The sequence below is a fragment of the Colossoma macropomum genome, unplaced genomic scaffold, assembly GCF_904425465.1.
Source record: "Colossoma macropomum unplaced genomic scaffold, Colossoma_macropomum, whole genome shotgun sequence".
NCBI classification, from domain to species: Eukaryota; Metazoa; Chordata; class Actinopteri; order Characiformes; family Serrasalmidae; genus Colossoma; species Colossoma macropomum.
Window position 1 is genome coordinate 7,734,584 of NW_023494789.1, and position 24,668 is coordinate 7,759,251.

At 40.9% G+C, this 24,668-nt stretch overlaps 2 protein-coding genes across 4 annotated transcripts in view; both read left to right on the forward strand.

The window, feature by feature from the left end:
• xirp2a (xin actin binding repeat containing 2a) overlaps positions 1-11,427 on the forward strand; it is a 44,717-nt gene extending 33,290 nt beyond the window's left edge. For all 3 annotated transcript variants that reach the window (XM_036569955.1, XM_036569956.1, XM_036569957.1), the window contains 3 exons: positions 337-9,463; positions 9,902-10,035; positions 11,113-11,427. In XM_036569955.1, the coding sequence (XP_036425848.1) occupies positions 337-9,463; positions 9,902-9,996 (9,222 nt within the window). In that variant the 3' untranslated portion in view covers positions 9,997-10,035; positions 11,113-11,427. The remainder of the gene's footprint in view (positions 1-336; positions 9,464-9,901; positions 10,036-11,112) is intronic.
• Positions 11,428-14,217: 2,790 nt separating this feature from the next.
• Positions 14,218-24,668, forward strand: part of b3galt1a (UDP-Gal:betaGlcNAc beta 1,3-galactosyltransferase, polypeptide 1a) — a 37,449-nt gene continuing 26,998 nt past the window's right edge. The window contains exon 1 of the mRNA XM_036569958.1: positions 14,218-14,273. The gene's annotated coding sequence lies outside the window, so the exon portion shown is untranslated. The remainder of the gene's footprint in view (positions 14,274-24,668) is intronic.

Genomic DNA, 24,668 nt, shown 5'->3' on the forward strand with positions numbered 1-24,668 from the left:
ACTATGTGATAGGCCAATATGTTTTAAGTGTCAGGTTCCTTTGCAAATAGGTTTTCTTCTTTATCTGCTTTATCTTTATTCTATTGGGTTTGCCTTGTACTACGTAATACATTTTTTTTACTCTCTCTACAACAGTGGTTCTTAAACCTGTCCTCAGGGACGCCTACAAATTTTTTGCTCTATTCCTTTGTGTTGCAAGTTAGGTTGGAGCAAAAATCTGGGACGGTTTTAGAACTACTGCTATATATCACACAAAGAATAGTTTCAGAATTTAAATTCAGTGAACATCTTTTGATTGAAACAATTGCTGTCCTTTTTTTCCCCTCAACTACAAAGATTGATCTTGATTACAACCAGTTTCAGTGGGCCCCGGTTAACATGTCATCAAAGATTGCAACAGAAGGTAGTTATGAGTCTGTTACCAAAACTATGAAGGAGACCTCCTCTACCTCCTCTGCCTCTGCAGCTGCCCACTATGGAAGCATTGAGCAATTCCCCCCACCACCATCCACCACCGACCTCCTTCAGGTGCCTGCAGAGGTCCCAATAAGTTGTCCCTCTCCCCAGCTTCTTGATCAAGGTGCTCCCCAAAAACACCATGTCAGCAAGGAGCAGTACTCCAAGCAGAGGAACCTCTATGAGTTGAAACGCCTGTACAAGCACATTCATCCAGAGGTACGCAAAAACTTGGAGCGAGACTTCATCACTGAAATGGAGCATTCTCACATGGACAGTGATGAGGAAGTGAGTGGTGATGTGCAGCAAGCACGGTACGTCTTCGAGAACAACGGCAGCAGTCCTGGGAAGTGTATGAGCCCAGAAAGAGAGTATCTGGAATGGGATGAGATTCTGAAAGGTGAGGTGCAGTCTATGCGCTGGATGTTCGAGAATAAACCACTGGATGCCATTAAAGATGATACGCCAGATGAGAGTGAAAGCAGGAACATCGCCCAGCAGGAAATCATTGCTGGGAAAGATGTAAAATACACAACTTGGATGTTTGAAACACAGCCTATCGATGCTCTAGGTACAGAAACACCTGACTCAGTGGAGCACAGTGGGAAACTAACAGATCTAGCCAGAGGTGATGTCAGAACTGCAACCTGGCTGTTTGAGACACAGCCACTAGACTCCATGAATAAGATCTACCAAGAAGATGACCAAGAGGAGCATGTGGTGTATACAAAAGACATCACAGGAGGAGATGTTAAAACTGCCAGATACTTGTTTGAAACTCAGCATCTCGACTCTCTTGGGCACACTGAGACTATTGATGAATCACACTTCCTACAGCTAAAGTCGGAGCTTGAAGAGGTGAAAGGGGAAGTCAAAACTACAACCAGAATGTTTGAGACCCAACCTATGTGTGTCATTAGAGGAGACTCTGGTGAAATGCTGCAGATTACGACTGTCCGACGTGAGGAGACTGAGAAAGGTGATGTGAAAACGTCACGTTGGCTCTTTGAAACCCAACCACTGGATATGATCAATAAAGACCCTACTAAAGTTAAGCTAATCTGTGGCGTCTCCATTGAGGAGAACTATCAAGGTGGTGTGAATCGGGGCAGGTGGCTTTTCGAGACAAAAACGCTGGATCAAATCAAAGATGAGGAATGGGAGAGTACCAAAACCCAAAAAGAGGAGATCATAGGAGCTGATGTTCGGAGGCACTGCATGGTCTTTGAGACACAGCCTATGGATATTCTAAAAGACAACGCCAATGCCAGGCCACTGGAACCAGAGGATATCTTAGGAGGTGACGTAACTTCCACCAGGCATCTCTTTGAGACAGTGCCAATGGAAAATCTGAAGGAGCTGCCCGAAGTTGGAAAACTGCAAAAGGTTGTTGCCTCAGAAGAGGAGAAGGGGGATGTGAGACATCAGAGGTGGTTATTTGAGAGTAAACCGCTGGAGCAAATCAGAGAGGAGAAAAAAGAGATCACTCGCACAGTTAAGCTACAAGAGCTGGACAAGGGTGACGTCACCAACTATAAGGAGATATTTGAGACCATGGATCTGAGCAAGTGCACAGATAAACAGAAAATAGCAGTAGAAGGTGTGACAAGTGGGTCGGTGAAATCAAACAAAGTGCTTTTTGAGTCCACACCCTTGTATGCCATACAGGACAGCTCAGGGCATTACCATGAGGTCAAAACTGTGCATCGTGAAGAAATTGTGAAGGGTGATGTGCGAAGCTGCAAATGGATGTTCGAAACCCGGCCAATCGATCAGTTTGACGAAAGCAATAACAAGTTTCAGATCATAAAGGGCATTTCTAAACAGGAGATTGAAGCAGGTGATGTGAAAACAGCAAAGTGGCTGTTTGAAACTCAGCCTCTTGATGGGATCAAGTATTTCAGCAACATGGAGGAAGAAGACAACAGGAAAAATGAGACTATTGAGATCCAGAAGGGTGATGTCAAGACATGCAGGTGGTTGTTTGAGACTCAGCCAATGGACGTGCTGTATGAAAAAGCAGAGGTAAAGTCAGAGGACACCGCAGAGGTACAGAAAGGTGATGTTAAAACATGCACATGGCTTTTTGAGACACAGACGCTTGACAGTATCAAAGACGAGTCAGAGACTGTCTTGAAAACCTGCACAGTGAAGCAAGAGGACGTGCAAGGTAAAGATGTACGTCTGGCCCGCTTCCTTTTTGAGACTGAGAACCTGGAGAATATCACCGGGGGTGAGGAGCATGGTAACTTTAAGAGACTCACGCAGATTGATATTGAGTCTGGAGATGTATCGAGGATGAAGTATGTTTTTGAGAACCAGTCATCTGACATTATAACCTCCTCTTCTGAGGAGACCATGAAGAAACTGAAGTCTCGTCAGGCTGAGGACATCCAGAAAGGAAATGTTGTCAGCTGCACCTGGATGTTTGAAAATCAGCCAATTGATACCATCAAGGAGAATGCTGAGGAATCTAAGGTGCGCACAGTGACAGATGTTCAAGGAGGCAATGTTGACAAAGGCCGATTCATCTTTGAGACATTTTCCTTGGATAAGATTCAGGAAGACTCTTCTAAGACAGAGATTAATAAGCTTCAAAGCATCATACGGGAGGAGATTGAAAAAGGAGATGTGAAAAACTACACCATGATGTTTGAGACACAACCACTATATGCTATTCAGGACAAGGAGGGACACTTTCATGAAGTTACTACTGTCACCAAGGAAGAAATTCTGAGAGGTGATGTGATTGGGGCAAGATGGCTGTTTGAGACAAAGCCGTTGGACTCAATAAGAGACACGGATGAAGTTTATGTCATCAAAGCAGTTACACAGGAAGATATACAGAAAGGTGATGTCAGCACAGCCAGGTGGAGGTTTGAAACGCAACCGCTTGATGAAATTGCTGAGGATATGAAAGTCACCATCAAGACAGTTGCAGATATCCAGGGTGGAGATGTCAAAACAAACAAGCAGCGCTTTGAAAGTGATGAGATGTCTGAGAAGTACGTGAGAACCGTTAGTGTTAGTGAGATCCAAAAGGGCGATGTGAGAAGTGCTACGTGGATGTTTGAAACTCATACAATTGATAAGATCCGTGGAGAGGGGTCAGAATACAATGAAATGGAGAAAGTAACACGAGAGGAAGTGGTGAAGGGTGATGTTAAGCAGTCAGTGTGGCTCTTTGAAAAAGAACCTCTTGATCGTATCAAGGACACTGATGGGTCAGAAACTGTGGTTTCTCGTGAGGAAATTCCCAAAGCTGATGTGAAGACGACAACATGGCTCTTTGAAACCACGCCACTGACTGACTTTAACGAGACCAGTGTGGAGAAGACAGAGATCATTGGCAAGAGCATCAAGGAGACATTGGAGGAGCTTTACAGTCAGAAAATGGTTGACTCCCAGGGCATTCTTATAGAAGCAAATGAGATTGGTGATGTTAGGATGGCCAAGTACAAACTACTGAATCAGAAGAATCCAGAGATTCAGAGAGAGGAGGTTATTCGAGGAGACCTGAATAGCATCATGATGAACCTGCTCAACAGGCGTGAGACAACAGAGAGGGGGATCACCATTGATGCAGAGGAGAGGGGGAATATCAACACAACTGTCCAACAGCTTTTTAGTCAGGATAGGGGTGTTAATGTAGAGAAAGAAGAAATCATCAGAGGAGACATACAAGAAGCCATCAACAACCTGCTGAAGAAGGAAGGGTCTGCTAAACATGGCATTTTAATTCAAGAAGATGAGAAAGGAGATGTGAGGATGACTATATACTCACTCCTGAACAAAGAAGAAGGAAGCAGCCTTGTGAAAGAGGATATTATCAAAGGAAATGTCCGTGGGACTCTACATATGCTGTTGTCCAATTCTGATGTGAAAGGCTCTAAAATACAGGTCGGTGATTCAGAGAGAGGCAATGTGAGTTTCTATTCGACTTGTATTGAGTCTGGAGCACTGGACTACCTCAAACAACTTCAGTTAGGATCAGATGAGACCTATGAGGAGAAGGTCAAAGAAGAGATTATTGGAGGTGATGTGGAGCACACAAAAATGATCCTGAGGAACAATCAGCAGGCCATTGGACGAACCGTGGCAGAAGATGATATCGTTCCTGGGGACGTTCACAACACTGTGCAGGTGTTTATGATGGAACCAGTGCACTCTTTACACAATCTGCAGAAAGAGGAGATTGTAAAGGGAGACCTGAGAGCAGCTCTTGACTCACTATCACAAGCAGTGAACGAGCGCAAAGTTGTTGAGAAAGAGGAGGTGGTCAAAGGTGACATCAACACCACGCTCAAGTCTCTGAAAGAGGCCCAGAACCAACTCAAAGAACTAGAGAAGCCTGAGATCATTCCTGGGGACATCAGAGGAGCTCTAGAATCCCTTGAGAAATCAACAACTGCTAAGACTGAAATTATCATTGAAGACTTAGTCCCAGGTGACATCAGGGGCACTTTAAGATGCCTGGAGGAGGCAAAACAGGCAGTGAAAGAGGTAGAGAAAGAGGAAATTGTTAAAGGTGACATCCACACCACTTTACTAAGTTTACAGGAGGCATCAACTGAGAAGAAAACCTTCCAGCATCAAGTGAGCGAACAGGGTGATGTAAAGGGCACCATTCAGCTCTTACTAGAACCTGCCTCGTCCTCTCATATGCAGAGACGAGCAAGCACAGAGGGTGACATAAAATCGTCAATTAAGTCTCTTTATGAACAGGAACAAACCCAAATAGAGAAGGAGGAGGTGGTCAAGGGAGATGTCAAAGGAACCATCAAATGCCTTATGAAGAAGAAAGAACAGTCAGGTCAGAAGTCAAAAATGAATCCCTCCAGAAAAGGTAAAGCTCCAATAAATAATCCAGTGCCTCCTCAGCAAGAGCCTGGTGAATGCCCTACAAGACCCAAGGCTGATTCCAAGTCTGCAAATACACTCATTTCAAAAAACATATCTCAGAGTACTGAATCACATACAGGCACACAAAAACAAACAGAAGTCAAATTTGATGAAAGCCAGACCTCTGCTCAAGAGCAACAATCTACAACCAAGCATATAACGACAGTGAGCGAGTCTGGGTCCTCCCAAGTTTCACAGAAGATGAACATAAAAGACGTAAAGCAGAAGCAAAACATCTCTAATCCTGTGACTATAAAGAAAAAGAATATTGGAAAGCAAATGACTGAGAAAATAGGTGAAAGTGTCGCTTTGTCCTCTGGAGAGAGTAAAACAAAAGACACTAAACAAACAGCCGAAATCATGAAACAAACACAGGAAATGAAGACGATCACACAGGTTCAAACTGAGGTGACAACAGTGAACACGACCATTACACAAGAGCACAGTGTAAAAAATGTGAAGTCAGAACAAAATGTTAAGAGTCTGAAAACCGAACAAAATGTTAAGAGTCTGAACAGGAACCTTAATCCAAAAGGAATGATCAAAAAGAAGCCCCAGCCAGAAATTCACTTCCCTCCTCCTCCAAACTTTCCACCACCACCCTCTGAGTCTGAGCTCTCACTTCCTCCACCTCCATCTCCAGTGACAGAGACTGATATCCCTCTTCGTCCTCTCTTGGCAATGAGGCAGGATAGTGATCTTCCTCCTCCACCACCACCACCTCCACCAACCAGTGAGGCAGAAGGTGAATTCTTTCCCCCACCTCCTCAGGACTTGCTTCCTCCTCCACCATCCCAACAGGAACTCAGCTCTGTGACCCAGCCAAGTCCTGGAAAGCCAAAGGGCCGTCCTCTGTTCAAAGTGCCTAAGACTGAGCCTCCAAAGCAACAAGAACCACCCAAATTTAAGTGGCAGAAAAAGCAAGCCACTCCTGCTCCCCCACCACCACCACCGTCTGTGGCTGATCAGAAGGAAACAGTAACAACACATGTTACAACAGTCACTGAAACCAAAGGGATGGAGAAAAAGCATGAGGAAAGTCTGAAGTCACTTCAAATGCCGCCTCCACCAGCCACTGGACCTCCTTCAGTAGTCCCAGTACACAAGGTACAACCTGAGGAGCCACCTCAACCTAAAAAAGTATTTGTGCCACCAGTTAAGCTTCCACCACCCCCAGAGCCTGCTGATGATCCAAAGTCACGGCCTTATGCAAGGAAATTCAAGACACCTCTCATGCTTGCAGAGGAAAAATATCGCCAGCAAAGAGAGGAAGCTGAAAAGAACAAGACAGGGTCAACTCCAACATCTCCTATTAACACACCATTTCAGTCTGTAGCTGGTGTGACCAAAGTGGAGTCCACCACAGAGAAACTTGCACAATCACAAATTACACCTGAAATGCAACAGAAACAGCCTAAGGAACCAGAACCTGAAAAGAAGCCAGCAGTGGTGCCTACAGTGCCAGAGCCTGTAAAGAAGCCGGTCATGTCAGCACAAGAAAGGCCTGCAAAACCAATTTCCTCAAAAGTGGCTCAGCCCTCACCAACAGAAAAGGTACCTGCAAGCTTTCAGCTGAGCAAGCCTTCCTTTCCCAAAGTCAGTAAGAAAGCCAGCACTGAGTCAGCTAGTGTTGCTTCAGATAAAAAGCAGACCTCTACTACTATCGGCAAGGCCACAGCCGAGATCAAAGTTCAGCCAACATCCGCAGCAACTGAACACTTTGAAAATGTAAAGTCAAGCTCTCACACTAGCATCTCCAAGCAAGACCATGCTCAATCTATGCAGCAATCCTCAACATCTGTTCAGTGTCAGGCCAGTGTCTCTGCAAAAGCAGAAGAAATGGTAACTGATGAAACAAAGAAGGTTTCCTCACAGCCTACGAAGATCCCAAAAGTCACCCAAAGCTTCAAAGTTAAAACGTTTAAGGTGCCCACAGAAGTGAAGCAGGAGGAAAAGAAAGAGTCAGTCCAGAAAGAGCAGATGGCTGTGGAGGATGTAAGAAGTGCACAGCATGTATCTCAGGTTTGTGCAGGTCAAGTGTGCTCCCAAATGACTACTGGCCTTAAAGAAAAAGTAGTTAAAGTGGAGAAACAAGAACAAGGGGAGCAAACCGCCAAGGATGCCAAAGTGGAGATACAGCTGAAAACACCCCAGAAAAAAATAAAGAAGGAGATCAGGCAACCACCGCCTGTGGCACCTAGACCATCAGTGGAGATACATCATGTGTTACCATCCGTGTCTATGGAAGTTCATCACCAAGGGTCAGGTCAGACAACAGTTATTCAGTCTCAGCAGGCTATTAAGGAGGAGAATGTTGTGGTACACAAAGAAAAAGTGGTCACTCAGAGCACAGTTCAGCAGCAAAGTATTCAACAAAAGGGAAAGTTTCAGATCAAGAAGCAAATTAAGAGTCCGGCAAGTGGCGAGGAGGCCATTAAACACATTCAGAAGGGGCCTAGCCAAATGAAAGAAACACAGAAATCAGAACTGAATGTGACTGCATCAGAGACATCCGATTTTCAGAAGTATGAGGAAATGTACAAACTGCTGAGTCATATCAGGGAGATGCAAGAAAAAGTCGTCAAAACAGATGCAAAGTCAGTCAAGATAATGCTGAGTATGATCCCTGACTGGTTAGTAGGAGCTGAGGAAAAGGCAGAATTAATCCGTGCACAGTTCAATAAGCAAAAACTTCAGGAGATCATCGTCTATGTGAGGAACCTTGCTCAAGCAAAACTTGTTTTTTTAGAGGGAAATTTAGCTGCACTGGGCAAGTCAGAGAGTGCAGTAGAGGAGAAGAAGACAATCAGTGGAACATCACAGAAAATATCTAAAATAAGCATTGGTTCTGCTAAAGTGGAGACTCAGAAAAGGGTTGCGGAGAAAACGGTTCAAGAGCTAAGCGAGTCAAAGTTTACAGACTCCAAAACAATGCCTCCAGAGCTTAGAATGAGAACTCCGTCTCCCACATATATTTGCATTGAGACGGCTCGGAGGACAGACTCTCCTTTGGTAGTAACCCCCTCTCCTCCACCACCCTACAGATCAGGTGCAACCCCAACACCCCCACCTCGTTGCACAGACACCCCCACAAGTTTTAACCGAGCTACTCCCTCTCCAACCATGAGTCACTCTGAGAAGTTGGCCAAACTGAGAGATACAACTGCCAAGCTTTCCCTTGGTACAACTCCTCCTCCCATGCCTTTGCCCGAGCATATAATGAAGGTGCAAGGTGAAATGGAGGAGTTGCGCTCATCCAGCCGCCAAGAGTTTGCTATTGAGACCCATATGTCGGAGTCATCCACACTTGAGTCATCTATGGAGATCCATGGTGACTCCATGATGACTGTGAAAGACAAGCGAGAGTTTTTTGAGGAGGCTCAAAGGGCGGAGTTGAATCCTCATTACATACGGAAGGATCCCATTGATATCCCAGAGCGGCTGGAGCCAGACACAGAGGAGACAGAGATCCCTATAGACGTCCATGAGAGGATGAAGGATGATCTGCCCAGGGTTGACCTGTCCAAACTTGTCAATAAGTTTGAGTCCCCACAGCCCAAAGTCTATGTTAGGAGAGAGCCCATTGTAATTCCTGAAAGACTAGGCAGCGATACAGAGGATGCTGAGGCTGAACCACAGAAAAAACCTTCCGAACTAGAGGAGATTCCTACTTTTGATATTAAGGCCCTGAAGAATGTGTTTGAAATGGGTGAGCAGGCCCACCAGTATCTCAGAGAGGAGAGAAAGAACCTAGAAAAACAGGAGGAATCTGCTGAACCCACAGGTTTCTCAGAGACACAATCTGTTACAGAGCACTACTCCACTGTTGATGACTTTGGAAACTCAATAACTGGGTCAAGGAGCGAGATTACATCTCATTCTCAGAGTGTGACAACACGCCGTGATCCTCCAACATATGCAGATGTGGTGCGAGGAAAGGTTCCTGTTCTTGATGTACCACCTGAGGCCTCAGCGGAGCAACTTCTGAAGAGCTTCCAGCAGACATGGGCAGAGAGTGAGAATGTCTTCAAGAACTTAGGATTTGGAATCTCAGGACAGCATACCTCACAGACTGTATCGCACCAGCAGCAGAGTGTTGTCACTGGTAAAACTGTGTGATGAGGCATGGAAACACTAACCAGAGAATGGGGTGATTACTAAAATATCAATGATGTATTTGATTATGTGACCAAGGCATGGAACTTTGATGTGTTTAAACCACAGTTTTGAAGCACTTTCTACAGGAACTGAAAATATGCTTGAAGCACTTATGTCTAGTTTTGCCTTACATTTAAATACTGATCTGTTGTTGTGGAAATGTAATACTATTTTAATTCATATGCAGTGTATTTATATTGCTCTAATGATCTCCATCAACAATAACGATGTTTTTACATATTTTCCTTATTTTTATTGTTTGTCTGTTGTGCTATTAACATGATCGCTGACTGTTTTTGCGTGTTTTTTTGCAAGAAAAATTGCTTTCATATTACTGTTCTGATAAATGTCATTGACAAATGTCATTTTACTTTCTCTTTTACAGAAAATAAGAGTGCCAGAGTCCGAACTGTGTCGGGCATGTCGGAAGAGGGTGTATCCCATGGAGTCTCTCGTAGCGGACAAACAAAACTTTCATAAAACCTGTTTCAGGTGTGCCCACTGTAACAGCCAACTCAGGTAAATTAGTATAGCTGTTTACTTAAATACCTAACATATATCGCTGTCCAAAGAAAAACATGTCTCCATTCTTTCTCTGTTTTTACTTTTCTACATAATAGCATTAGCATGACAGCTGTCCTTTATATTGTGAAAAGTTCATGGTTAATAGATAAATATAAATGTTTCAAAGTTGCTTGTAATTAAATCTTTTTACGTTAACTTGCATTGAATACCTCTCCTGTAAAGTTACTATTTTGGAGATACTTATTTTCCCTTGGACAGTGATGATATTTAGAAAGTAGAGGTGTGCACAGATACTCGGGTACTCAGTTAATCCTGAAAACGCTATTTGGGTATTTGTTGCATAAAATGTGATGGTTTTGTTCATATTTGTGAGAAAGTATGTATATTATATTACACTTTGCTACATCAAAGCATAAGTGCCTCAATATAAGCGTGCTGGATGGTTTGTTAAGGACATAATTAAGAAGTAGCAAACCTGTATTGCTAATGAAGTGCTAGCTAGGTCTAGAAATAATGATATATTGATGAGATATAATGAGATATATTTCAATGATAAACTAACAAAGTGGGACATCATCCACTGAGGAGAAAATGCCTTGTGTAGAAGACAAAGAGTCCTCATGAGCATCTATCCATGTTGTATAGGTTGTGTGTAGTGTTAACTGATTAGCTCATCTGAAGATGCAGCCTCTTTTACTCATCCAACAGAAAAACCTACTGATTTCACTTGGCAATTTTGAGTTATAAAGCCATTTTTTTAAATGTATTCCTCAGTGTAGTGCTAGAGTTTTTTTGGTGGTTGTTTTCAAATATCTATTCATTAACTCTTAAAGATATTCAAATATCAATATTAAAAGAGTGCACATCCCTACTAGAAACCTATATTTATGACTTAAACATTCCCCTACAACTTAAATTGACCATAACGAAAAAATGCTAAGGATAAAATTAGTATATTTTATTTAATACCGATACATCACTTAAGATATGCAGGATATTCATCATATTTTTAAAGAGAATAAATGTACAGCATTTTGAACCAGGCTTTGACTGACTATTCCTCTCCACCAGCCTGGGAAACTATGCTTCTCTCCATGGACGAATGTACTGCAAACCCCACTACAAACAGCTCTTCAAGTCCAAAGGAAACTATGATGAGGGATTTGGGGAAAAGCCCCACAGGGAGCTTTGGAGCACAAAAAATCAGAAGAACACCTCAGAAAAAGCTCATGTTAAAAGTGTTCCTCCAGTCAAAGATGAAACAAAAGCACACATCTCAAAAGAAAATGACTTATTCCCAGCTGAGGAAGACTCAAGGAAGTTGGATGATAATGCCAAAAAGCCAACAAGTAAGATAGCAATTGTTTGGCCACCTCAAACCCAAAGCGAGGCCCAAAAGAAGAGTTTTAGCCTGGAGGAAGAAGTAAAAGTCATCAAGCCTACCTGGCCTCCTAAAGAGGAGCCTGTGCCACAAGTCATAAATAAAGAGCGACCACTTAGAGAGAGGACATCACCAACAAAATCTGGCATGGCTAATGAAAATCAAATAGAGAGAAGACACAAGGAAAATGGTGGTGACCCTGTGATAACCCCAGCAGAGTCAACCAAACCTGAAGAGGAGGTCTCAGAGCAACCAACAGCAGCTCATCCGATCCAAACTGAAGTTACAGAAGCTGTCAGTCCAGCACCAGAGGCATCCGATGGTATGGCAGAAAAGGTAGAGGAAGCAGAAGGTGAAGGAGAAATGAAAGAAGAGAAAGAGGTTTCTGAAATGAATGGAGAGACAGGCTTGGAGCAGAAGATCGAAGAAAAGGAGGAGGTAATCGAGGAAAAAGTTGATTGTGTGAAACTAAATGAAGAGACTGAGAATGTGGAAAATGTGCAAGAAAACGGAAGTGAGAACTTGAAGGGAAGTGAAGGAAATGGAGAAGCTGACGCTGTAAAGGTGACTATGATAGACAGTGGAACTCCAGACCATGAGGCAGCCAATGGAAATGTAAACAGCAACAACAACAACAACAACAACAACAACAACAGTAACCTGTTATTTGACAGTGCTGTCACGTGGGTGGGTTTGGATGACATTAAAGCAGAGCCAAATCTACTAGACCTCAGATCATCTGCACCACCCTCTACTCAGGTAACCATCAAAGAGGACATCAACACCAAAGAGATAAGGCACGGTGACATTTTACAATTACCGCACCAGGACGAAGCTTGTCTACTTCCAAGTGCCAAGCCAGACACAAAACAAGAGCATCAGTGTGGCAAAGATATGTCTAGGGAGGTTTCAGCTGAGGAGACAAAGTTCAGCGCCTCCCAGTTCCTGGATGACATATTTGCAGGCTTTGGGGAAAGTTCAGGGTTGCTGCTGGACTTTAAGGAGGACTTTCACACCAAAGAAATCAGCACAAAATCAGCAGTCTCTCTGCTGGACGATCTTATGGATTTTGGAATGGAGACAAGAGAGGTGGCGGACAAGCAAACTGCGGAGGAGAGGAACAAGGAGATGTTCGATAATTCTGACACCAAAGATGCCAGCTTGCTGGCTGAGGCCAGCTGCCTGTGGGGAGAGGAACCGGAATCGTTGACTGTAGAGGAACAAATCAAACGGAACAGATTTTACGACGACGATGATGATTGACGTCTGACGTCACCATTCGGTTAAAATTAAATTAGCCATGCAGCCTTTTTATACACACCCCTCGCAAAACTTCAGATATTTCCCAGTTTCTGTCCATGGAGAGATGTTCGTGATCATTTATTCATATTCTTTTGTACTCAATTTGCAATAATCCAGTGTTGCTACTCTGCACATTACACTTGTAACACATGAATCTTTTAAAAAGCTTTATATAAATATGCACCTGGTGTGCAAAACAAAAAGGGAAAATATGATATATTTTTTTCTTTGTTCTTTGTTTTGCTGTATACTTTTAACTTGATTTCATATACCTTTTGCTTGTGTATGATTTTTTCTTGTTTGTAATTTTTGCAGATGCTCTTTTATTTTCTTGATTATTGTAGGTGGCTCTTTTTTGTCCTGTTTAGCAGGACCACTGAGATGTCCTGCCTTTCAGGCTGGTTAGATGAATTATTTCTTATATTATACTGCTTATGCATTGATCAATAAAAATACATTTCTGAAATGTGGTCACGTTTGAATTGCTCTTGAATGCCTGGGTTCATAATCAAAGACACATAATTCATAATTTATGTGGATATTATAGCTGTTCAAATTATGTTCTCCTCCCTAAAACATATATGAAAACTCATAATTACTTCACAATACTCAGCCTGTTTAAACTTTTGTATTTCAATCGATATTGGTGGTAGTTGCACTATATGGCCAAAAGTACTCCTAATTATTGAGTTCAGGTGTTTCAGCCATTGCTAACAGGTGTATAAAGTCAAGCACATAGCCTTGCAATCTTCCTGAACACACACTGGCAGTTGAATGGGTTGTACTGAAGAGCTCAGTGACTTTAAACGTGGCACTGTCATTGGATGCCACCTTTACCACAAGTCAGTTCATGAAATTTCTGGCCTGCTAGAACTGCCCCAACTGTAAGTGCTGGTATTGTGAAATGGAAACATCTAGGAGCAATAACAGGTTTTGCCAACTCCATATTTATGCCCATGGCTTTGGAATGGGGTGTCCAAAAAGCTCATATAGGTGTGGGGCCAGGCGTCCACATACTTTTGGCCATATAGTGTATTTGGATTTCAGTATGAAGTAATTTCTAGACATTCAAACTTTTGATGCATCTGAATTGACTTCAATAGTAAATGTGAATCTACAGTTTCAATCCTAAAAGAAAGAAAGAAAAAATAGACTAGTAGGCTAACACAATCATGGCGCTCCCACCCAGGATCATTAGCTTCGATCTGCATTGGGGGGCGCTGATCGGACTGCTACCTCTCCCGCCCCTGCAGCGTTATTTTTATTCCACCCGTATTCCTACAAGTCCCGCCTTTGCTTCAGGGATTGGCTCGTTAAATCCTGCCTCCTGCGCGTGTGCGTTCTAGTTGTCTGCTCTAGGATTGGTTGTAGCTCAGACTCGTCGCGGCAGACTGGTTTTGAGTACGAACTACTAGCCAATCCTAGCGCAGGAGGCGGAGTTTGTCTGAAAACAGGTGGGAAAAAAATGCACCTCACTTCAGTACATGGGTCAGCAGCCAACTGCGAGCATCTACCACAACAACAGAGAAGGCTGCAGGGGGAGAAAACGGTAGGTTTATGCTCTCTCTCTTTTCTGTAGCTTACTTTATTTAATACTTTACTCACTTTCTCTCCTTAAACCGTGGCTCGTGTTAGCATTTGTTTTCCAGTGTCTTGTGTCCTCACCTCAGTACAAAAGGCAGCAGACGAGCAACGTGCTCAATGTCGAGTCATGTGATGCTGCTATATGGATATGGAGCCGAACAGTGCTGAAATGTTTCTGAACAACGTTTTGTTTCACAACACGGTTAGACTTCTGGCGTCCCAGTGGCTCTTAAATGGACACTCACCTTGCGAGTAGTGGATGTAGTGGGCTGGTTAGGCCACTTCATTTGCAGTATTGCTCCATACTGTCCGTTCTGGCTCAGTTTCGCCAGGTACACAGCGTTACTGTTACCAGTTCAGTTCATTAGCCTGTTTGTATAGGAATGCATTAGCTAATGCGGAGGCTAGGCTACATGTAGCCACCAATTACATCGAATCAGCATCTGCTTTTGTCAGCAATCCCGCTTCGCATTTCCTTTCTATATATTGATTTTCAGCTGACCCCTTAGGCTTTTGGACGCTCCGGCTATTGTGAGTCATTGTGGGTGACGGGAAAACATGAGCATAACAAAAAATAGTAGTTTCAAATGATCTGGAGATGGGCGATATGGCAACAATATCACATCGCGATACTTATAAACATTTTCACGATATACAGTATGCATCGCGATATTTATGTAATTAATTTTTTAAAAGGTAAATTAGAGCAAACACAAAATGCTATGAGAAACTATGAATGCAGTTGTTTTTATGTAACATTTCACGGACCGCTTCAGTTAAACAGGTCTAATTGGGCTCTCTTTGTAATGTAAAAAGCTCTGATTCAGTGCCATTATATCCACAATATGCTCAGAAAAGCGTGTTGTGACATAATGTGACAATTCATCACAATAACGTTAAATATTGTCATATTGCTCGCCTCTAATATATTCTTAATGGACATCAGTTTTTTTTTGGAAAAGTATCTATAGACTTCCTTTATCTTTCATTATACATCACTCCTCATGTTTGATGAGATCATTTTTAAAAAACATTTAAATATACACATTTATTTACCACTAGAATTAACCAATCTGTGCTTACGTCAAAAATTAAATTGCATAGCATTCTGGGATGGATGAGTATCAACGCTTCATGATGTTGTGATATTGCAGTACAAAGATGTGACAACGCACAGTGAAGAGTGGACATTCTATTAATTATTTATTAATTAATTAATTATTAAGACAAATAGATCTGGTCCTAAAATCTGATTGGCTGAGCCTTCGTTGAAGCCGCTGTAAAATACACAATATATGCTCACCTATGAGCACCTCACAACAACTGAACAGGATTACTGCACCACAAAAAATCCTTGTGCTGTTAATGTAGTAAACTTTGACTCTAATGCTGCTCGCATGGATCACCGAGTATATTGGTGAAGTAAGAACCTGTTTTCTGTTTAAACTGAGGGGCTGGAGACTTGTTTTCTAGAAGTAGAACTCGGCTTGTCAGCTAGCTAACAGGCTAAAAGATAGCTAACAGCCTAGACAATTCCATCATTAATATTACAGGCTTGAATCAAAGTAGTTACAATAGGATTTACTGTAAAACTGCAATATAAAAGTCTAAAGAATGTCACTTGAATGTATTACACAGAAGTAGCATCAAATCCAGATTGAATCCCAAACTATATAAGACTTGCGGTGGTAATTTGGTGACCAAAAAGTACTTATAAATGAAGGTTTTTGCATTAAAAAGTGCTGTGTTATGATATGTTCATTATTATAGGACAAAAAAGATAAAAAGATCACGAAATGACCACAACATAGCATCAGCAGAAGAAGGCTACAATACAGTGATGGGCAACCAAATGTTCTTCTCCTGATTCAGCAGTCTGTGGTTGCTTGGCAACGATACCATACTCTAAAGGAACTACATTTCTTGGCGGAATATTTGTTTACATTGATTATTATGAATAATAACTTAATTTATTACTATAAATATACACCAGCTCAGAACATGTACACTCTCAGAAAAAAAAATATTAAACTGTCACTGTGGTGGAACCATCAGGGATACATCTTTATTTCTCTTAATCCAGGACAATAATTGTACCAGATTCTATTGCAGTTATTTTTTTACTTGTGTCGACTCCACACACCCTCGTCTTGACTGCCTTGGTTTTATTTTTCTGTTTTAAAACATTAGGTTATGAAAAAGTACAAATATGTACTTTTGTCTGAGAAAAATATATCTAATGTACACAGTTGGACTTTAAAACCACTGCTGTGCCTTTGAGGGAACATTTACATAGTTTGTACCTTGATGAACAAAAATGTACCTGCACAGAACCTTTATTTTGACAGTGTAGACTCATATGTGTGTCATATGTATATAGTATGTAGGGCAAGATCTGTGCTTTAGATATAGAAACATGCACAACTGCATTTAGGTAATGCATCCAGTTCACTGTACAACACTGGAGATTTTTTCTTTCTTCTTGCTCTGACATGGGTTTGCATTGCCGTGACAGTGAGTCAGCCGGATCCATGAACTCACGTAGGAGCTGTCTCTGTATTGAAGATAGTCAGTGAGCAGATGAAGGCGCCCTATTCTCCTCTCTGTCTTCCATTAGTTTCTGGAAGGAGGCAACATACAATGAGAATGTATTTATTTACAGACCTTTTTGAAAGTGTGACAGCCCTGTTCTTTGTGGAAGTTTTCAGTTTAGAATTTTTTTTGCCTTATGTCCATGTCGATCTTTTACAAGACTAGTTCATTTAATTTTTAAGTAGCCTACTGAACTGCTGAAAAGCTCCTTCTTTTGCAGAGCTGGTGTTGGCAAACATGCCCAAAGTTAATCATGGTGTCCTGCTAGTAGGCTACACCAGCTTCTTACTCATCCCAGAACTCTTTGTTTATCAGAAGTAACATTCTCAGGAGTTTTCAGTCGCAATCGGTATATTTTTACATGAAATCACATCAGATGTCTGTGACTGACTGCTGGTTGAAGACTTGAATGTGGTGGTATCTATAGGTGTGGATGAAAATACTTTTGTGCATTTTAAAGCTGTGGGCAGCATATTTTCAGATATTTATATCATTCAACTTGATTGACAGTCATGATAGATGGAAACTACTATCTTCATTCGGCTCAAGCTTATATGAATAATAAAAAAAGTACAGGAATCTTTGGGCTTCAGGCTATCACACACTGGACTCATCAGTGACCGGACACAGTAACTTTGTTCAGCATCTTACTGTTACTGTATGATGTTAAAGTCCTGCAGAGTAAAATATTAAAAATGTTTGTATGATACTTGAATGATCTATTAAACATCAGACACACTTGAATGAAAAATGTAAGAGATAAATTTAATAAAACATGGCTAAAAACCGCTGATCAGACCTCTCTGAGAACTGTGTGGGCGTGGCTAATGAGCAGCTTGTTTGACAGTTCTCTTTCAAGATTACCTGCTCCGCCACTCGTACAGAATTCAGATCGTTATCCAGCTTTTATGTGATGGTAACCGGACGTAAAAGGCAAAAACAAACAGATCTGCAGACAGACAAATAAACAAACAAATGGACAGATGAAGCAACGCATGACAGAATGACGCAGGGACGAACAAATGGACAGACAGAGCAATACGTCAATGAAGGACAATGTTTGTGTGGAAGAAATGTATGAATGGGTGACCGCCAGCTAGAGAGACAGGTGGTCTAGCTTGCTAGCTTTTGGTTATGCTGGGTTAGCCTTAGCTCGCCAAGTTTTTATGACCTGGTTTACACCTGGTCACTTTATGCGTCTTGAGTATCAGAATTGTATCTGGATACAGTCAAGCCACATAAAAATGCAAGTGTAAATGCACCTAAGTGGCCTTTAAAACAGATACAAATCCGATCACTCAAACCACTTGTGGCTAAAACCTAATCAGGATACAACCCAGATACTAGTCACATGAAGTGACCAGGTGTAAACAGGATCACTGACTCTGAAACTGTTTTGTGTGGGCGGGGCAATAGACATCAGTCTTGTGGGTGGTAAGAGAAAAAATCTTACCGATGCATTGCCCAAGATTAGGACTGCCCAGTTTACATCAATAGGAGAGAAATCTGGTGAAATATATTGGTCGTTTATTGGTTTTTGAAACATTATTCAATGGGTATACTTATTAAATATTTACTGTTTGCCTGCAAGAACAAGATTAACCTAATAAGAAAGAAAACACAGATTTAGGGTCCCTGGATCTTTAAACTCTGAGCACAGATCCATAGTAGATGACATGGCTTTAAATTTGCACAAAGAAATGCGTCAAAGTCTGTAAAAAAATAATAATAAAATATTATTTTAATCGTCTGTTTTCACTTCTGCTGACATTATTGGCGTAGCCATATCGTATATTAGAGGTCTGTATTATTATCTCATGTAGGTCAAATTGTGGGAGCGGGACAAATAATTCTGATTTACTGCAGGAGTGGGTGGGAGTGAGTTGAAATCTTGCGGGAGCGGGACTGAAAAAAGAGTCCGAACTCTCACCTCATACCTTTTAGCCCAAAAACAGAGTTTGTGAATTAGTTATTTGATACTAGCTCTGGGCGATAGGGCAGTGTAGTCGACTGTTGTTGATGATGGACAAATATGCCTCATCCCAAATGCGGTGTATACTTGCATGTACGGTAAGAGTAGAACAATATCACTCACATCAAAAAATTAAATTTGATATGTCCCTTAGCATCTTTCATTTATCGTTTTTCATGAAGGACACTGTCTGGGATCAAAACTAGGAATCTGGGTGCAGCCTATCAGAGTAAGGTGGGCAGAGAGGGGGCGGGGCTTATGCCATGCACACACACACACACATGCTCAAGTGAGTGGTCTTTTTTCTGATGAGCTTACAAATTGTAGAAGTTGTGATTGTTAGAGGGCAGCATAGCAATTACTGAAAAAAAATCTTTTGGAGAACTTTTATTTATCTGAGCCAAACCAAGCAGCGCCCAGTTTCCCAGAAGCATCTTAGTGTTAAGATTATCTTAACTGATAAAGAGAGTGTTCATTGTGATGCTCACTCAACCATTTAATAATCTTTGTGCTAAGATGCATTTGGGATACCCAGCCCTGCGTAGTACAGAATTACAGCTCTGTTGAATCAATTTGAATATTTTATACATAAATTATTATTAAGTCTAATTGAGTCTTGACCTCAGAATTGAAAATCATGTTGAACCTGAAATGTGTGTATCGTTACATGCATGAAACCTGTGCACATGATGGAAGCATGAACATAGTAATTTTAGCATAAGAACACAGGGCACATATTCAAGCGCTCCTTTTTTTCCGCTGTATTGAGACACCTCTGAATTTGAACTTTGCATATTGTTGCATCTGTAGTATACGCCCGACTACATCTCTGGTGTAATAAGTTAATAAATTGTGCAACAACATAGGTACAGTCGTCATTAGTTTTTTAGATTTAGTACAAATTCGTGTCAGTATCGAATGACAGTATTGAATTGTCAACCCAGTATAGTGAATCAAATGGAATCGTGGTATGATTGTATCGTTACATCCCTACTGTTGTATATAATTAGGTTTTTGCTGTTTCCAGTTTCAGCAATGTGTGACTTTGGACAGGCCGCAGTAATCAGCTTGCTGGTTTCAGGGCTTCAAAGAAATGGATGGTAGTCCGTGCCTCTTAAACACTGAAGCAGATTTAATGCATATGGATTTGATACTTCATGGCCATCTGGCACTTGACTAAAACAAACAGAAATGTGCAAAAACGTGTCCAGAAAATGTGACTGCTGTGGTTTACGGTTCTCCGCTTTCTCGCCTTAGTCAAAACACACTCACACACATACCGCTAAAGAGCAGAGAGGAGAAGTTATGTTCCATTTCATTTGGAAACATCCTTCAGGAGCACTTCAGCCTTTAATGGTGGGAAAGGGAAGCACGGTTAAATTCCAATTAGATCCTGCAATGTTTATGTGACATTATAAGTGGTTGTGTGAAGAAGATGTAGAGCTTTTTAAATGATTGTTGCCAAGTAGCAGATCTCTACTGGCCTCTGTGGCAATAGGAAGATGTAATGGTCCTCATTTGGCTGAATGAGAGATCTAAAAGGAGGCATTTGGTGGATGCTGTGCCAGTCTGCCCAGCCTGCGGGCTAATGACGAAGAGGGCTGTTGATTTGTAGAGTTAATGAAATGTTGTTTACAGTGTTGGGAATAAACTCTTGGCATGATTTGTAGGCCTGGCTTGAGACCCCTGATTGAATTGTACAGCTGTGGTCCTTGATCTAAGACCTCCTGCCTCTGGTCAAAAACCATGTTTTTGAGTGGTTAATGATTATGAATGGTTTGAATGGTTTATGATTATGTAGAGTGGTATTTGTGTCAAATGTGTTACCTTAGCACACACAGCATATAGTTCACATTTTTCCATTGAAAACACAGAATTTCTCAATACATACAAAAAAACATGGCATGTTGTGTAGCAGCTTAGCTTGAACCTATCACTGTCTAATATAGCCTACTAACATATGCTAATGAAAGGATTACAAGGCAACTGTAAACTTATAGGTAGAGAAAACTCACACTAAGCTCACCTCATGTTTGAGATTTAGTTAACGGTTAGCTAAAATAATAATAAATTCTTGTGCTATTTAAAATTATGACAGTGTCAAATTTATATTTCACATTTTTCTTCTAAAGATGTGCAGAAATGTCCTAGCAGTAGTAAAGACTGAAGTTCAAGGCAGTGAATCATTTGAGCAGTTAGCTACACTAATCTTGTTACATTTTACTGTGCTTGCTAGCAAAGCTAGCATTAGCTTAGCAAGCAGATAAAACAGTTTCATACAGTACAACAGGTTTGATATCCACTAGTTCAGAGGATAGAGTCTCAAATCGGAGTGAGTGAAGTCGAGTGAGTGGTGGTGGAGTGACACAAAGGCCCAATCCCATTTCACCCCTTGCCCCTACCAATTAGCCCTTTGCTTGTTCACGTCTAGGCGTAGGGTGTCCCAATTTTTGTTGAGATAGAGGGGTAGGGCGAAGTGTTGGGGCTACATGGCCTTCCAAACTGAGGTTTTTCAGAGACACACTCCAAACGGAGTGTTATGAAGAAAATCTGGCAAGATGGCTGCACGAGCGACCAAAGAAACCCACAAATGTGAGAAATTTCTCTGTTAAAAAATTACGATAACCATTGTATTGTCTTAGTTTAATGTCACTTCAATGTATTATATTCGTTTTCTTCATAACAAGCATTAAAAATCGCTATTAGCATTCTAATGTCTTGGTAGCTAGCTAGCTAACTTTCCCGTTCCACCTTAAATAGTCCAGGAGTTCTGGGGCCTGAAGCGGCAGAATGTAACTGCTGAACCATTTCAGTTCGAACAAGAAGCTGGCGAATAGCTGACTTCAGCTTCATATCACCAAAGAATTAGCGATGGGTGATAATAAATAATTGCCCCCCTCTTTGAAGGAATATGATGCCCTAAATGTAACTAAAGCCCAGCAGTGAGGAGCTGAACTTTACCCTCCTCTGCTGTCACTGCAGACGGGCAGGGTCGCCTACAGAGCAGTGCTAATAGCCTGTTAATGAAGAAATGTTCTTTTTTTAGTTTGAGGGTCCCATTTCGTACGGCAAGATTTCAACCACTATCCCTTGTAACTCAGTTCCAGGGGGTTAGGGTGACATTCGAAAACAAGGGGTAGGGGGAAAAAGAAGAAATGGGATTGGGCCAAAGACAGTCTAACGTGGTGTGTTGAGCTAGGCTGTTAGACTGCTAAGCTAGCACTAGCATAATAGGCTATACTTTCCTTAGCATTGTTCAGCATTTAACAATAGTTGTTCAGCCTATGGTTTAAAATTTAATGAGTGGTGATTTGAAGATTTCGGTAGTTTACTTTAGATTTTTAGTGTTGCAGCAGGAGCTTTTTTGTTTCTGTTGTGCTTTATCTCAGTCATGATCATGAATTTTAGCTGACAAATAATTAGATTAATAATTGTGATCAACAATTTAATTTTTTTTCTTGTTCATTGTATGCAACTATTAAAGCACAGGCTAGAACCTTGATAGCAAAAGGATAGTGGACCGCTGATGGCAAAGTTGGCGGTCCATTGGTGTTTTGCTCAGCGTTTTCTGGGCGGCCCATCGGTGGTTACACAGAGTCATAGACAAAATTCCACTTTTCATCACTCATTTTCCATTTACAGTCCAGTTTACTCATTTTTACTTCCTTTCTTTAAGTATATTTTGTAAATTTGTTTAGGAAATTTGTTTTAATCTAGCACAGTGTCAGCAACAACACTTTCTATAAAATTATTTTATATCAGGCCTAGTCATTATTTTTCTCTGTCTAAGTTTATTTTCCAAAATAAAAGTCTCTGTGCATTTAAAACCTGTTTTAAGAAGATTTAAAACTAGTTAGAGCTTGTTTGCAGGACAGTGATCTGGTTGGTCCGAGGGTGGACCAGCAGTGGCAAACAGTCAGTGGGGTGCTGACCTTATTAAGCTAGCGGATCGATATATGCTCACTGTCTGGGTAGTGACCAGATAGCTATCTTACAAATCTACATTTTTCACTAAAGTGAAAATATAAGCAAAAAACTCTCATTTTGCTGTTGTACATGTTGGAATTAGCTACATAGCTAACAAATAAATAAACAATACTCTGCCCTCTAAACATGCAAGAGCACCAAGTAAGTTACAACTGCTTTTTTTGTGCGTTTGTTTTCCGAGTCCCATGACGTCTCAGTGAATGCATTTACTGCTTTCTTTTATTTACATTTACTTTACTTGCCTCAACAAAACGCACCCAATTCACATTCTGCTTGTTGCAGACTAACTGTGGAAAATCATAATTGCATTTAGGTGATCATGTAAGAATTGGGGCATATATTGTTGCACTTAACAGGTAAAAGTTATGATCACAGAAAGATGAATAATTAAGAAGGAAAGGGGGGGAAAAACAAACGAAACAAACTCACAAAAACAGTCACAGAAAACAGTAGAAAATGATCATGTAGTAGCTAATAAGCAAAACCATAGACAAATATAGGATGGGTGCTCATGGATAAATGAAAACATTTAGGAAAAACGGTAAAATAAAACCAATTAAGAACGATTTTCACTATAATTCTAGAGGACAAGCCATAAACGTCAAAATTGATCAGCTTTTTGGTGCAGATCAAAAGTTAATTTCTCAAGAGGAAGTAAAAGGGCTATTAGATAAATTTAGAGATGTAACCTTGAGGAGCAGAGCAAAAAAGCAGATTCACATTTTTGCAGTGAAGTCCAACAAAGTAAATGTCTGTCTTGGCTGATAGTCAGAGTAGCTGGCCATTTAGCGGGTATAAGGATATTTAGGGCACATTGTGAACTGTATTAATACAGAATGCTCTCTTTTCCACAGAGATTTTATTACAGGCCCAAAAGGCATGAATAAAGGTGCCTTTAGGGGTCTTTTTCTAAGTGAAGATTATTTTGACATGACCTACAAAATGGCAATCATTCAGAAGCAATCAAGGTCAGTGGTGATTGCTTCTGATGCACTGTATGTATTTATATTAAAACGTGGTTTCCTCTGACGTTTTCTGTCATGAAGGATTTGTGTATTTGACGTAAACTCATCTTGAACCCCTTCTTGGCTGTCAGTGTAGCAGCATGGCCCTGGACTGTGTCCTATTGAGGATGAAATGTGAGCTGTTAAATGTCCTCTTGCTGCTGTTATCGCATCGTCATGGTCACATAACCTTATGTTTCTGAAGTGTCTTCATGTTATGTATTGTAATGCATTTTGCTTCCTCTTCTGTGATAAGCATGCATTAGTGCTGGGTGATATGTCATCTGCCAGTGTACAAGGGTTGATGTCCAACAACAGTATTAGCACTGCAACAGATATTCAATAATAATTGATAAATGTGCTAATTAAAATATTCAGAAACTGAAAAGCCAGTTGAATAACTGACACTTTTACCTCTTTGTAAAGCAAATGTTTGTTTATTAAGCTAAATACTAGCTTGTTTTCATTTTTAAGACAGTAGTAATAAAGATGGTTTTCCTTTGCTTTCAGCAGAGCCACTTACCTGATCAGGGTTGCCAGATTGGGCAGGATTGATGGATTTGCATTTTAATACAACTTGCTTTGAAAATGATTATTTTCCAGTGATGTTTTTCATTACATTGTTGTAATTTAATTAATATATTTTTAAAAAATAGAGTTGAATTCACACAATAGTGCAAAACAGTAGACATGACAACAACTATAATTATAATAAAAGCAGCAATATTTTTTCACATTCAGTTTTTTAAGGTGAAACATCTTGAGCTTATTCAAATATTCAATGTGATATTCAGTGGAATATTTA